Source organism: Rhinolophus sinicus, chromosome 2 (genome assembly GCF_057876585.1).
Source record: "Rhinolophus sinicus isolate RSI-liver-muscle chromosome 2, RSI-T2T, whole genome shotgun sequence".
NCBI classification, from domain to species: Eukaryota; Metazoa; Chordata; class Mammalia; order Chiroptera; family Rhinolophidae; genus Rhinolophus; species Rhinolophus sinicus.
In genome coordinates this window covers 62,782,661-62,799,279 of record NC_142502.1, presented here as the reverse complement: position 1 = coordinate 62,799,279, position 16,619 = coordinate 62,782,661, and the positions used below count along the sequence as shown (strand labels likewise).

At 38.3% G+C, this 16,619-nt stretch overlaps 1 protein-coding gene across 5 annotated transcripts in view; it reads left to right on the top strand.

The window, feature by feature from the left end:
- Positions 1 to 16,619, top strand: part of LOC148758787 (uncharacterized) — a 55,333-nt gene that overhangs the window by 23,688 nt on the left and 15,026 nt on the right. For 3 of the 5 annotated variants that reach the window (XM_088795567.1, XM_088795566.1, XM_088795565.1), the window contains exon 4: positions 13,076 to 14,826. The exons of the other annotated variants lie outside the window; for them this stretch is intronic. In XM_088795567.1, the coding sequence (XP_088651693.1) occupies positions 13,076 to 13,293 (218 nt within the window). In that variant the 3' untranslated portion in view covers positions 13,294 to 14,826. Of the gene's footprint in view, positions 1 to 13,075; positions 14,827 to 16,619 lie in introns of those variants that run through there. 5 annotated transcript variants of the gene reach the window in all.

The window sequence follows — 16,619 nt, the reverse complement described above, 5'->3', positions numbered from 1 at the left end:
AGTGGAAGCACAGGGAACCTTCTGGGGGATTCAGTGCATACAAGAGACTCAATCTTTGCTTTTAGTAAGCTTGTAGTCACCTTGGAGGAGAACCTAGTCCAGGATGAACAGGGAGACTCCTGATCTTAGTTGATTCTCCAGGTCTTAGTCGAGACTGAAGGATGAGTAGGTGATACTAAGGCAAAGCAGCTCAGAAGAAAGCTAAGCAAAGAGATCATTTGTGTATAAGACCAGGTTGACACTCAGTGCGGATTGAGCAGCCACGACACAAGAGTTAATTAACATAGCCTAATTAAAAATCTTCACAAAATTTTCAAAGAGAACTTTCTTATTCCATATGGGCTGCTATAGCAAAATGCCAGAGATTGAGTGGTTTATAAACAACAGACATTTATTTCTCCTAGTTCTGGAGGCTGGGAAGTCCAAGATCAAGGGATCAGCAGATTCAGTGTCAGGTGAGAACCCACTTCCTAGATAGCCATCTTTCTGCTGTAACCTCACTTGGCAGAAGGGGTAGGCTAGCTTTCCGGGGTCTCTTTTTATAAAGACCCTAATCCCAATCATGAGAGCTCTGCCCTCGTGATTTAATTACCTCCCAAAGGTCCCACAGGCCCCACCACCTAATACCATCACTTTGGGCATTAAGTTTTTTTGTTTTGTGTTTTAAGATTTTTTAACTGGGGAAGGGGAACAGGACTTTACTGGGGAACAGTGTGTACTTCTAGGACTTTTACTGGGGGACAGTGTGTTTTTTTCCCAGGACCCATCAGCTCCAAGTCAAGTTGTTGTCCTTTCAATCTTAGTTGTGGAGGGTGCAGCTCAGCTCCAAATGCAGTCTCCATGTTCAATCTTAGTTGCAGGGAGCACAGCCCACCATCCCTTGTGGGAGTCGAAATGGCAACCTTGTGGTTGAGAGCACGAGCTCCAACCAACTGAGCCATCCAGCCACCCCTCAGCAGCTCAGCTGCAGCTCGTTGTCTTCATTCTAGTTGCGGAGGGTGCAGTTCGCTGGCCCATGTGGGAATCGAACCGGCAGCCCTGTTGCCCAGGGCTTGCGCTCTAACCAACTGAACCACCCGTCTGCCCCTGGGCATTAAGTTTTAACATATGAATTTTGAGGGGATACAAATGTTCAGACCATAGCAAGAACTGATGTCATATCTATATTTAAGAAGCATTTATTGATCACGCATTAATGAGTTGACAAAAAACATGTAAAATACATTCAATTCCTTGTTTTTGACTGAGCAGTTACAGAGGGAAGCAGGTAAACAGAATTAGGGCAGCTTTTTTTCCCCAAATTATATTGAGAAATAATTGACATACATCACTGTATAAGTTTAAGGGGTGTAGCATGATGGTTTGATTTATGTGTATTGTAAAATGACTACCACAATAGATTTAGTTAACATCCATATGAATGTTTAGTTAACATCCATATCATCTCATATAGATACAATAAAAAGAAAAGAAAAAAGGTAATTTCTCTTTGTGATGAGAACTCTTAGGATCTACTCTCTTAACAACTTTCCAATATATTATACAGCAATATTAACTGTAGTCACGTTGTACATTACATCTCTAGCACTTATTTTTCTGATAATTGGTTTGTACATTTTTGATCACCTTTCTCCAAGTCCTCTTCCCTTGACCCCCACCCCACACCCCGCATCTAGGAAACACAAATCTGATTTCTTTTTCTAGGAGTTTCTTTTTAATTTGGATTCCACATATAAATGAGATCATACAGTATTTTCCTTTGTCTGACTTATTTCACTTAGCATAATGCCTTCAAGTTCCATCCATGTTGTTGCAAATGGTATGATTTTCTCATTTTTTAAGGCTGAATAATAGTACATCGTGCGTGTGTGTGTGTGTGTGTGTGTGTGTGTGTGTGTGTACCGCATCTTTATCCATTCATCCATCTATGGACACTTAGGTTGTTTTTACGTTTTGGCTGTTGTAAATAACGTAGGGCAGCTTTTGATGAGAGCTGTGTATTCAAAGCAGCATGGGAGAGTGTGGATGCCGGGAGGCAGGCACCCAGTCTTCTCACATGCGAGCGAGAGGTTTGATTTGGTGTGCTATATTTGGCCCCCAAATCATCTTGTACTCAGAACATTGGTGTTATGTTTAGAGGGACTCTAAATAAAGTGTCCCTAGTAAATTTTATGTTAACATCATCCTTGTCAATGAGAATCATATACTGAAAGATGTGTCAGTAAGTTGGCAATACTAAGTCTGTTGTCTCCATTTTTTCCATCTCTTTTCACTGCTAAGATTCATCATAGTAAGAGAAGTAGTGCAGCTAACATTGTTAAGTTTCCCAGAAATTTTAATAAGTAGGGTTACTCAGAGGATGTTTTATGAAAAATCTTTTTTTCTTACTGTTTATTCAAATGAAGAAGACATTGGGAGTTCTTCAAATAATCCTACATAAGAAGAGTATCTTGTACTGGTGTGCTTTTTAGTAGACCTTATTCCTAACAATTCATTAAAGGACATACAAAGAAAAAAAAGCACAAAGCAAATAATTGCAAAAATATACTTGGTGATAAATGCATATAACCTGAAATTCACGTCAGTAATTAATTAGAATTGTTCAAAATTACTTCATCTCTGGAAAAACAAGACTTCTATTTATAATTAAATTTATAATTAAGTACTGTATGCATGTCATGCATAAAGTCATGTTTATACAATGTAATTTTATATTATTTTTCAATAAGACTAAGAAAAATGCAAGAAGTTGTTGGTGTTTAATATAAGGAATTGTAACTCTCCGACACTGTCTTTTTGTGGGAAAACATAAACTTGTCGGATAAGAAATATGCTGATTTAGCTTATTTTTAAGTTATAAAATTAGTGTGATTATTTGGTAGCTCTGAAAATAGAGTAATCTCTAATGAAATATATGCATGAGGAGATCCATTAAGACATACTTTATCTTTTTTATCTAGGCTTGTGATAAAATGTTCCCTACTGGTGAAAAAAAAAAAGCTATGAATTGAAGAGCTGAGCTCTCTATCAAGGGACTAATGATTATTGTATTAAAATGTAAATGGAGGGGTATTGAGTGCTTTAAAATTTGTGCGAAAAGACTGGAATTGCCCTTATTGTGTCATTACTGTGGCTCCCCACAGGAGCAACTGTGAAGGTGGGGGTGGGGGTGATGAGCTGAACCTCAAAGTGCCAGGGACCCTTCCTGCAGAGTTGAGCTGGTCAGGACAGCATGGCAGCATCACCGAAGATTTCAGGATTTGGAGATGTCAAGTTAGGAAGCAAGAGCAGGGAACACATTTTAGAAAGTCAGGTTAGAGAGAAAGATCTAGACTAAGGACAGAAGCCCACATACACTGTCTGGGTGGGTAAGGACAGGACTGAAAAGACTGATTTTTGGGGAAGCCAAACTGGATTAATCTCAGGCGAGGCTCAATCTGGGAAGGGCATTATTCTTCTAGAAGCAGAAAGAGGTCCAAAAGCAATTAATTGTCCTAGGACTGGGAAGTAAAAAGGGAATGAAACAGAATAGAAGTCCCAAGGTCCACTGAAATTGTATGTAAAAATGTGTGTCTCTGCATGTTTTCCTGGGGAGATCAGATCCTTAGCAGGCATCAGATTCTCAGAGAGATCAATGAGATTCTCAAAGAGATCATCCTCTCCTCCCTCAACCCTTCTCTCCTCTTACCCCCCACTCCCCCAAAAAGCCACTGACCTAGAATGAAACTTTACGTTTAGGGATTCTTATCATTTGAAAGTGAAACGGCAACAGTGACTACCGGAAAGCATTTACAGTTTTAGATTTGTGCCAAAAGAATGAATTAACCTAAGATTTATATTTCTGATTTTTTTTTTTTACTCCTCAACTATGTTGTTTATTCCTAAATTCCTTCTCACTGTGGTGAAATTTAATTGAACATTAGAGATGAATCGATGTTAAACTAGTGGATAGGATGGAATGAGGCATGTCTTCTGGAAAGAAATGAAAATCCAGAGCTCAAAAATTAGACTTTTCATCTCTTCCTGTACCCTTCCTCCTCTCTTCCCCCCCAGTTCCTCAGCCCAGGTGTGATGCCAGCAAAAGCCAGCTTTTCCCTACCAAATGGCACTACCTGTATTTCTTTAGTTTTCACTTGTGAGCTTCATTTTTCATTTATATATATATTTGGGCCTTTCTCCCCCTCTCCACATCCTGCTTAATGTGGAGTGACACAACCTGGATACCACACATGAGCAAGATGCCGTTCTCCGTGTGGCATTTGCTGTCCATGTCAGGTTGGGTTTGCTAAGTGGCTTGCAGTCCAGGCATGTGACAACTGCTCTTTGTGCAAGTTTAGATCCACTGCAGTTCTAAGCTGCTTTCTCAGGAGGCAGGTAGCATTCGAGGCCACAGAGAAATGGAAATGGTGAGCCCTGAACTTTGTGCCTGGGTTCCTTTTAGATCAGTTAGGGATTTATTCATCCTCTAGCTAGAGGGAAAATTTGTACGTGTTCTCAATAATTATGAGTTAAATGCCAAAATATAGGCACACATCACTGGCAGTCCTTTTAATGATAGGATAAAAAGCTTTTAGAGAGATGAGAAGGTAATGGTGGAGAGCAAGAGACTGACAAAAATAGAGACTTCATAATTTGTCTCTCCTCCACACTCCTGAATTAGAATGTATGGGAAATTGACTCTGGGGTAAAGCTATTTCTGCTCTTCTCTGCTCTCATCCATTTGAAAACGGATGTAAATGCCTTATACAGATGAAAATGCTGAAAAACTATGAACCAAGAAATCTTAATGTACCATGATATAACAGAATATAAGTGAACAGGGATGTCTAAAAAACGTTTAACTTGATACAAATCTGATATAACCAGGAAATTTGATAAGGTTGGAAATTACTCAGCCTATTACTCTGTAAACAAAACTAGTCAGTGTACAATACAAAAGACTTTTTCCCTCTTTGGATATACTGCTATTCAAAATGTGTTTTCAAAAATTTAAAGATAAAAATTGATACTAGAATTTTATGTACATGTATCTTTTATGTGTTAAGGTTTTAAAAAAAAGTTTAATGTATTCCCTGAATTTTATATTTCTTACAAAAGCTATTGAATTGAATATATTTATTTTCAGTGACATTACACTTTCCCAGAATCATTTTGTGGTGTATGTACTCTCTCTCTATTTTATATTTTTACAAAACACAATTGTATTTTTTTGTCTTCAAGATTATTTTAAAATAATTTTGTATTATGGGCAGATCTACCCTTTGTAAATTCATTTTTAAGATTTTGACTATGCCTTCCAACTGAACAGTTTGTTTAAAGGAGGGACCTTGGATCAGAAGAACAATTGTTCGAGTGGAACTCTTTTCTCATACATTATCTCCTACTATTGTAGTTTGAAGTTTGGAAGTCTTTTAATAATGTCACTCTAAAAGTGTATGTTAAAATAGTCTGTTCTAAAAATCAGATAGCTTGAGTAAAATAATAAGCATTTACCATATTTGTTTATATTCTTAAATATATTTTGTATACTAACTCTGAAAAGGTCTAGAAACAGTGACTAACCCAATAGCAATGAATATTTCTAGTGCCCAGATTGTGATCTCTAAAACTATTTCCCACTAAAATAAACCAAGGCTTGTTGGAGAAATGGCCAATTTCAGGTCAAGGTCAAGATGAGCCTGGCGTATCATATGTAAAAGCTAGGAAGCTATTAAAGTCTGTTGGGGTCATGTCAAAAAAAGCACAGAGGCCAACTGAAGAGGCCCTCAGTCACTCACACAAAGATGGGATCCCTGGAATATCAAATATGTTAGATGCTCAAAATAAAACACTTATATTTAAACTCTTAAGTTCACGATGACACTGGGGAAATAAACTCACTGGAAAAAACAAGTCATTAGTCAATTTGAGAGAAGACCAGGGAATTGATTTATTATTTTTGAAAACTAAAGGGAAGGAGTCAAGCATTTATACTGGTTTTCCTATATGAACTACACCACAGAATAACCACATGTTTAAAGAAGGTAAGTTTATTTTTACAAAATTGCAACCAACAACTGTGGAAGGAAAAACAGAATATCACCATTTTGCAATCCTTAGTGAAACAGTAGATCTAGGCTATGATTATCATGAGCTGCTATCAATACAAAAGCGACAACCAGACATTGTGTGCCTTCTGATGGAAGGACACACCACCAACCATGAAGTATTCCTGCCGAAAACGGAGCCTGAATCCAGTCAGCCTCTCCATGCCGCTACCAAATTATTGGAAATACATAGGACAACGAAATACACAGAGATGCATCAGCAAACCAGAAGCTCTACAGGACAAACTAACTAACGCTGTTTTCAATAAGTAAATTGCAAAGGAAAAAGAAAGGGAGGTACCTATAAAATAAATGAGATTTGAAACATCCATTAATTGCAATGTGTAGACCTTATGTGATGCTGATTTAAACAAACCATTTTAAAATGTGTGGGTAAAAGGAAAAAAATGAACACTAAAAGGCTATTTGATGACAGTAAGGAATTACTTTTAATTTGTTTAACTGTGTGATATGGTATTATATATTTCATTTTTTTTAAAGTTCTTATCTTTTAGAATTATATATTCACAGATTTTGCTTCACAACAACCCAGGTAGTCAGTATGGATTGGAGATGTAAGTAGGAATATAGATTCAACAAGTTTGGCCATAAGTTGGTGATCATTGCAGCGAGGTGCTTATCCATGAAAATTCACCATTCTGCTTTCTCTACTCTTGCATACATTTGAAATTTTCCATAATTAAAAGTTTAACAAGTACTTTAAAGATTTTTTTTCTTAAAGATTGTTCTAATACTTTTTCTTCCTATGTATATGAAGTTAAAAAAAAAAAAAAAAAGACCAAGTAAGAAGATCTCAAATAGAGATGACTCAGAACTCTTACTTGTTTTAACTAGTAAACAGTGAAATCCAAGCTCTATTTCTGAAACTGTTTTTCCTCTGCCAAGACTTTTGTCAGTCATTGTCAACTTAAGAACTTAGAGAAATTATGCACTTTTGTACTTTTCCAAGGGGATATAAGCTTCATTGCATTAGCAACCTCTGCTGCTGTAACAGAAAATATACTCTTTTACTTTTGGGCTGTTTCTCAGGAGGTGCTGAATAGTAAGGATAATAACTGAATAATGTATGTACACTTAAATGCACATTTACTTAAAAGTCTTCAGAGGAAAATTTTCAGAAGTGTGAATACACAAACTGAACTCAAAATATCAAAATGTCATAAAGTAAAACTTTGTTTATGTATTTATTGATTCATATATCTAACCACAAACTTTCTTTAAGTACCTATCATATTAGATAAACAAGATAAAAATCTCTGTTCTCAAAGATTTCGAAGTCTTAAAAAAAATCAATGATTACAATTGAATGTTATAAATATTATAATAGTGTCTGCTTTTTTCACCATTTTTGGCTTAGCACCTAGCAATATCTGCCATGTAAAGAATCTAAATAAATATTTTATAAATGGGTGGATGGATGAGTGTTGTTATGGAGGGATGTGGTGGGAAATAAAGAAAGAGAGATAGCTGAAGGTCAGATCAAGAAGGGCCAGGAATATTATGCTAGCAAAATAATCTTTATCTTGAAGACTAGGGCTTCTTTGTTTGTTTTTAATAGATAGACTATTTTTTAGAGCAGTTTTAGGGTCAGAATATTATTGAGCAGAAGGTACGGAGATTTCCAACATACTCCCTGTCCCTACATGTATTCAGCTTTCCCCACTATCACCATCCTGCCCCAGAGTGGTACATTTATTACAATAGTGAACCTACATCATTATCAACTAAAGTCCATAGTTTATATTAGGGTTCACTCATGGTGTACGTTCAATGGACTTTGACAAATGTATAATGACATGTATCTACCATTATAGTATCATGCAAAGTAGTTTCACTGCCCTAAAAAATCCTATGTGCTCTGCCTATTCAGCCCTCCCTCTCCTAACCCTCCAGCAAACACTGATTCTTTTACTGTCTCATAGTTTTGCCATTTCCAGAATGTTGTTATATACAGAGGGTGCCAAAAAAATGTATGCACATTTTAAGAAAGGGAAAAACTATTAAAATCATGCTGATGGTAACCACTTTGAGCACCTCTTGTAATTGCAAAGTCAAACATGACTTGTATTCATCTTTTGTTATTGGTATATGTTGAGTATTACAATTTTAATAGTTTTATTCTTTTTAAAAATGTGTATACATTTTTTTGGCACCCTCTGTAGTTGGAATCATATGGGATATAGCCTTTTTAGATTGGTTTCTTTCACTTAGCACTATGCCTATAAGTTCCCTCCATGTCTTTTCAAGGCTCGATAGCACATTTCTTTTCAGAGCTGAATAATATTCCATTATCTGGATGTATCACAGTTTATTCACCTAAAAGGATACTTTGGTTGCCTCCAAGTTTTGGCAATTATTAGTAAAACTGCTATAAACATCCATGTGCAGGTTTTTGTGCAGGTGATTTGAGTAAATATCAAGTAGTACCATTGCTGGATTATATAGTAAGAAGATGATTACTTTTATAAGAAACCGCCCAACTGTCTTCCAAAGTGGCTGTACCCTTTTGCATTCCCCCACCAGCAATGACTGAGAGTTCCTGTTGCTCCACATCCTCTTCAACATTTGCTGTTGTCAATGTTTTGGATGTTGGCCATTCTAATAGGTGTGCAGTGGTATTTAATTGTTGTGTAAATTTTCAGTTCCCTGATGACATACGATGTTAAGCATCTTTTCATACACTTATTTGCCATCTGTGTATCTTCTTTGGTGATGTGTTTGTTCAATCTTTTGTCAATTTTTTAATCAGGTGGTTAGTTTTCTTATTCTTAAGTTTTAAGAATTCTTTGTATATTTTGGATAACAGTCCTTTATTTGATGTCTTTTGCAAGTATTTTTCCCAGTCTATGGTTTGTCGTATTCTTCTTTTTACATTGTTCTTCACAGAGCAGAAGTTTTTAATTTTACTAAGTCCAGCTTATAAATTATTTCATTCATGGATCATGACTTTGGTGTTGCATCTAAAAATTATCTCCATACCCAAAGCCATCTAGATTTTCTACTATGATATCTTCTAGGAGTTTTATAATTTTGCATTTTACATTTAGGTCTATAATCCATTTTGAGTTGATTTTTGTGAAGAGTATAATGTCTGAGTCTAGATTCAATATTTTCACATGTAGATGTCCAGATTTTCTAGCACCATTTGTTGAAAAGATTTAAGAGGGATTTTTTTTTTTTTTTTAATTTTAGGAACAAAATGATATTTCTTAAGAAACCAAGTGAGAAGCTTTTAAATGGTCTCTCATTTAATGTTCCAGGATAAAATATACTCTGTATAATCAAATAAGGGACTAATTTACCAATATTGAGCAGTAAAGCAATTAAGTCCTGTATGTCAGAACTCACAAAATATTTATATATTCTACTATCCTCAAAACAGAGAAGAACCTCACAGTTTTCAATTGTTATTCTGGACTAAACATATTTTTCATGAATTTAAACTATATAATTGGATTAATGAAAAAACAATCATGAGATTTCTAACTCAAAACAATAAAAATATTCTAAAAAATAAAGGAAAACTGTGGATTCACAATATAATTATTTTTATAATAACTATTTCAAATAATAACATGGGATTTTTATTTTATTTAAATAAAAATGCAAACTGGAAAGTATAATTCTTTCTAATAAGTTATTCTAATGAATAGCATAGAATTGTTGGTGTCACTCAAAACCTACAGTAGATGGAATAACTCCATCATACTAAGGTGAAACAAAAATGGACATTACCATTAAAATAACTTATATAGTGCCTTGTGCCCAGATTGCAAAACTTGAAGTTCACATTTACAGTAATTCTAGATGCAAAATAGATAAAGCTAGTTCATAAACATGACCAAATCTTTTCACTAAGATTTGGGAGCAAAAAGCAAAAGTAATATTCATTCATTCAATATGTATTACATCCTTACCACAACTAAGTAAATGAAGAGACAGTATTATAGTAGACACAAAGTTGTATTAGACAGAGTTCCACTTTCAACAAGCAAACATTCTTCTAGGGTGGATAAGAATGTACCAGAATGACTTCAGTTAAAATAGAAAATGACTGGAGGTAAAAGAGGCACAAACTAGTTGCTAGAGATTTCAGGGAAGAAAAGAATTATTTTCAACTAGGAATATCAGGAAATACTTCATGATGAAGAAAATATTTGAACTAAATCTTAAGAAAGGAAGAGATTTTACTACCTCCAACAGTCCTTTCATGCAGAGCCTGCTTGTTTCACAAATCTTAAATACATTGGTTGAGGAGGTAGGGTTGGTGTCCTTTTCTTGCCCTCCATTTTTGCCTCTAGACCATTAGTACACCTCTGTCTTGTAAAATCTGTTTCTCTGAGGTTCATGCTATTGTAATTGCTACTCTTTCCCACAATCTGTTGCTGTCAACCAACAGCCTCTGCCTTTTAATCACTGCTGACCGTGGTTCCTCTTCACCCTGACCTTCTAATACTCTTGCAGGATTCAACATACATACAGACAGAGCTGCCACTTAGATTTATGCAAGTGCAGGGGAGCCTTCTCCATCAATGTCTCTACCATTGAGTTGCATGGTTATTTTGACAAATTCTGGCAGATGATGGTAAGACATCTTAAGGAAAAGGTGCCATTTTCTAATGTGCACAAAGTCGTTGCAATGGCTAGTAGAGGGGATGGCTGTGGATAATTCATTCATTACCCTGGCCCATTTGTTCTTTGGCCTCCTCGACATCGATTACCTTGACCACTGTTCCACGTCAGCATAAAATCCACTTCACACCCTGAACTTTATCATCTCGAGATGAGATTACCTCCAAAATAATGAATCTACAGACTCTGTTTTCCTACCTTAACAGCCTGTGTTTCTAGCTCACTTACTCAAGTGTTTCTTTGAAACAATTTCCCTAGCTAGTTAATACTACTAATTCATTTTCCCTTCTGTTTTCTCTCTGTTCATTGGTTTCGGTTACCTTTTTTGTTCTCTCCTATCTAGCTTAGATTTCATGATATTTTATTAGAACCATTCTGCTATAAATACTCTCAACATCTTTGCCATTTCTTCCTCTTTCACATTCTCTAGGGGGGGGAAAATTTCTTGAGGAACCCAACATCTGGCTTTTCTGGGCTGGCACTTGTGCAACTGAGCACTGCTGAAGAAAGCCCATAGCCACCAGGTGGTTACCTCCCACCCCATCCCACAGCAGACTTCCCCTCACTCGTGCAATTCCAGCAACAATTTTTGATAGCTTCTACAACAAACTGAGCCCTATTGCCTTTGCATATGTTATTCCCCCTTGGAATGCTATCCCCCAAAACTCTTAGCATAGTTGATCCCTGGTCTTCAAGTTTCAGCTTAATTATAACAATTAGTAGGTAATATTTACTGAGCAAGGTTTTTTGTGCAAGACTTGTATATAAATTAGTTCAATCTTCCTAGTACTCTTGGGGGTAGATGGTCTTATTATCTTCATTTGACAGATGAGTAAATTAAGGATTAGAGAGGTCAAGTAACTAGAAATCACGTACATAGAGAGTGGTAATTGTAGAATTTGGACCCCTGTTAACTTACTACAGGGCCTGTATGATGAGGTAACCTACAACTTTTTTTCCCTGTCCTGGGCTAACTCCTCACTCTCTGCTGTTACTCTTGCACAGATATATCTTCCCAATACCACCCTGAAATATTTAATAATCATTTCCTAAATTTGTAATTAGATATTTACTTGCTTATGCCTTGCATTTTCATTCTCTCCTTCCTCTTACTAGACTAAACTCCATGGAGTTATGTGTCCATTTCACTTACCATTGTGTCTTCAGGGTCTAGCATCATGCCTGGCCCATAACAGACATTGGTCACTGCTTGTCAAATGAGTGGAGAAGGTTGGGGATGAGACAGGCAGAGAAGGGCATTCCAGGCAGAGCTGGGCATGAACAAAGCACTAGCAGGAAGATTTGAAACATGCTAATGTGACAGCCTCATGTGGTTGTGACACGATAGGTTTTCCCACTCTTTATACTGGCATTGGTGAAATAAACAGGGCTAAAGAATTGACAGATACTATAAAAAACTAAAAAGCTGAAGGCATCCTATCCTCTCCAGTACGGAGGTCCAGTTGTGAGATGACTGCCTTTGTTGGGGAAGATGGGGCCAACTCGCTCTACCCTGAGTTGTGGCTGAAGTGGCATCTCAGTGCCATCCTTCCACCCCATGCATGGGTTTTTGTTGAGACTCAGGGCACTTCCCAAACAAGTAAGGACTGAGCTATCAGGGCATAGATCGCCATAGTCGTGCCTTCTATAAAGTAGGCAGGAAGTGGGAGTTGGCTAAGAGGCAAGAGAAGTAAGCTGCAATAGGATAGAATTTTATTACACATGACCAAAAGCCATTCAGTGCACTTAACACAGAAAAGGGCAGGTGCAGGTAACCTTTAAAATAACTTACAAAGATCAAAACAAAACAAAGCTAAAGTGAAATTTTGAGTGTGCAGAAAGGTAACATTTGCAGCATTACTTTTATGAGGGGAAGCTACAAGGCCGTAATATATCACTGGGTCATTTTAACTGCAGTGTCTCACATAGCTTTAACTCTAAATTTTAAAGTAGCAAGTGCAAAAAGAGAGTCTCTAAAAGTTATGTACTGTTTATGTGCTACAGAAAGTTATTTATCTTTTCTGATCTTGTTTAAGAGTTATTATAGTGTTACAATGTTCTTCAAGTTTGATACCACACATATAGGGCAAAGTAAAAGGTAGAGGAGATGTGGGCTTTATAGGGTAAGGAAACATAGACTTGACCTGGGGTTGCAGCAAACATTACGGCAGGGAAGACAGCAGGATATGACTCATGACTGATTACACCAGAGCTCTCCCCACACATTTTGTGCAGAGCAGCAGCTTCCACCATGGAACCCAGAGTTTGACTTGGCTACCAGCACTGTCTTCTGTGATAATGAGGGCCACGGGATTCTAATTTGCCTTGGTTTTCAGGTGTTTATGAGGAGGAAAGAGAAGGTTCAGGGACCAGGAAAACTCAGCACAGATCTGCCCACCCACAGCTGACCCCGAATACCATGGAGGGTGGACAGCTGCCCCTGAATGCTGTTCCTGGGCTAGTGTGTACCTGGGAGATTACACCTGGAGCACAGAAGACCCCATCCATGTCTCAGCATAAATCCATGGGATCTCTTTCCTGTGAGCATCTGTAACTCGGCCTCAGCAGTGTGCTTGGCCCAGGTGGGGCAGGCCGAAGTGCTGGCAGCACATGCCCTTGGAAGCAGCCCTCAGACAATAACCGCGGGGAGGTGGTTGGTAACTGTGTCTCCCCGGGACCTCACTGAGTGTGTTTCAACCCTGCAGGACTGAGCTGCATGCATCCACAGCAGTCTCCTCTCGCTCCTTTATTGAGATATAGTTCACATACCATAAGTTCACCCTTAAAGTGTACAACTCACTGGTTTTTAGTATATTCACAGAGCTGTGCATCTATCACCGTAATCTAATTTTAGACCCTTTTGTCACCCCAAAAGGACTTTTTTTTTTTTTTTCAATAATAAGAAACAAACATTTAACCTATGTGTGAGGTTCTGTGCCAGGATCTGTGCCAAGTACTAGACCATGTGGGTGAACAAGAAAGACATGTTCCAACCCTTGTGCAGCTTAAATCCCAGTGGGAGGGACAGGCACAGATGTACAGAAATACAGTAACAAGAGAATCATAGGCTGTGGCGATAAACAGGGTAATGAGGAAAATGAGGACAAAACTTTACATTATAGGGTCAACGACAGACTCTTTGAGGAGATAGCATACAAGGGAGACCAAAAAATATTGAGGAGGCATCAAGTAGGGGCAGATGTGTACAAGAATGTTCCAGACTCAGGAAATGGCAAAAGCAGGGGCCCTGAGGATTGGCGTGAATTAGCCTTTGAAAAATAGGAAGCAGACAGGGCTTTATACACCACAGGAAGGAGTTTGCATTTTATTCTAAATGCGTCGAGATGCCACTGAAATATTGTAATCATCAGGTGTCATGACCTCACATGCTTTTAAAATATTTGTCTGTGGAAAGTGGATATTCGGCAGGCACGCGTGGAAATGGGAAGACTGCAATTGTCTGGGCAAGAGATGACGTTGACTTGGGCCAGTGGTGGCTGTGGGGACAGAAGGGAGTCAAATATATTTCAAAAACAATAGGAGGTGAGAAAATCAATGCAGTATGTAGAGTTTTCTGGAAGGAGAGCAGAGGGATGGAGTGGTTATCTGGAGTCAAGGATGTTAGAAAGTGAGAGGTGCTTGAATACATTTGTGATTTTGATGAGAATACGACAGATGAGAGGGCAAGAGCGCTGGTGCGGAGAGTGAGTGGGTGAGAGCAGGAATGGGTGAGGCCCCAGGATGCAGCTGGTCCATGGCAGAGCTGGAGCAGGACAGAATCATACCCGTGCCACCAGTGTTTCCTGAGGATTCGTTAGGGATCCTCGGACCCACTCAGAGGGAGGCTGAGCAAGTACGACTGTTTGGACCTTATTCCCACTTTAACCAGAGCACTGCTTGCTTTGTTTATTTCATATTTGGGGCTTATGCATGAACTTTCATTTGAAGAAAGTGACCTGGGCTCAATGAACTTAGAGAACAATAGCACTATTGTTCACTACTTGCCAAGAAATGATTTGTTTGGCAAATATCTCTATAATTTTGAAGGCATTCAAAGTCAAACCTAAAGGAAGCAGTGTTTCCAACTCTTTTTGTTACCTAGGATCTACAGATTAGCCTGGGTGCTAGAAAGTGAAGTGTGTGGCACTGAAGAAATCTTAAGGGTCTATGAGACCAGACGGTTGGGGCCTCTGGCCTGGAGTGTGGGTAGGATGGAGGGGGTTGCGGCTGCGGTAACCTCCACAGGGAATAAACTGGGGTAGCCTCCACATACAGGCCATAGAATTCACTTTGGAAGTTCATAGTCCTCTCCAGGAAGTTTTGCACTCCCTAACGACTCATTCGGCAGTGGGCAGCTCTGTCCAGAGGCATCATTTCCCAAATTATTGAACTGGCTTCTGCTCAAGTTCCTCTGTGTAGGTGTGTGTCACGCGGACAAGTGATTGGGAGCAGTGCTGTCATCTCCTAGCACATCCTGACACTGACATGGATAGCCCCTGGTGGGGGACTCTACTGCCCGAGCTCTGATGCTCTTTCACCCTCGTTCTCTGAAAGAACCTTGTCCTGGCCCTGCAGGCATTATCAGAGTATCCGGTTGTTCTTTTATTTAATGCCATGAGGCGGTGGGGCAACGTACACAAATCATCGGCACATAGACACATGTATTCCAGTGTGGTAGAAATAAACAAAAAAGACATCCCCTTGTAATAGCTTATAGACAGAAGTTTTATTAACTGTCATAAATTATGTTATTTAGCAAAGAAATGTTTAATAATTTACTCAGTGAATACCTAAGGAGCATACAAAAAGCCAAACACTGCAAGGAACTGGCATAATAAAAGATTATGATTCCTCCTGTCTTCTGGAAGAGACAAATAATTGTGGTTGAGTCTAATGCGTGCTATGATGGAATTAATTATAAAGAGTTACGGATGCAGAAAAGCAAGTGAATAAGTGTCACAGAAACTCAGTGATGGCTTCATAGAAGAGTGTTGTCTGACAAAGGCCATGAAATATGCATAGGAGTTTAGTAGGTAGAGAAGTAGCAGAAGGGTTTTCTGGATTTATGAGGAAGCGTACAAAGCCATGGAGACCTTAAAGGAGCCGATATGTCTGAGACATAAATACTTCAGGATGCTGAGTGTGGGGCAGGCCCAGAGACACGTGGGAAGGGAGTTTGGGTCTAGATAATTGCTTTCTATGCTAGGGATACCACTGAAGATTTCTAAGCAAAGAGAGAAGTGTGCTCAGACTAGAATTTTAGTAATATCCCTGTAGCAGAAGAGGCAGAAAGTGAAGCTGGGAGATTTTAAGGAAAATTGTCACGGTGGCCTGAAGGTGCTGGGTAAGGCAGTAGCAAGGCAACTGGAGAAGGGAAGATAGAGTTTGAGACCTGTAGGCATTAGAATGGAACAATCTGAAGAAGAATGGATATGAAGGGTAAAGGAAGAATTGATATTGACAAGTTTTCTGCTTTGGTCGTGATGCCATTAACTAAGAAAATTGATAAGGGAAGAGGAGCTGGTTGAAAGGCAAAGAGGAAGAAGCTTAGGGTTTAAAAATTAGGTGTGGAAACACAAGAGCACAAGTGCTTTATTTAATAACTACATTTGGATATTATTAAGACATTTACATTTACCTTGATAGTCCTTTTGGCCAACATTTGAGTTCTTCTTCTGGTAATGAAGATAGATTTGCATTGACTCTTCTACACTCCCCTGTCCTCCTCTTTTGTAATCAAATCTCTGCAAAATCTGGGACAGAAACAAGGTTTGTAATTCATAGAAGAAAGCAAATCACCCATGAGTGATGGAATCCCAGCCATCAGAGGCTTTAGAGGTATCCTCTCACCATGAATTAATTGACTACAAATGATATCAC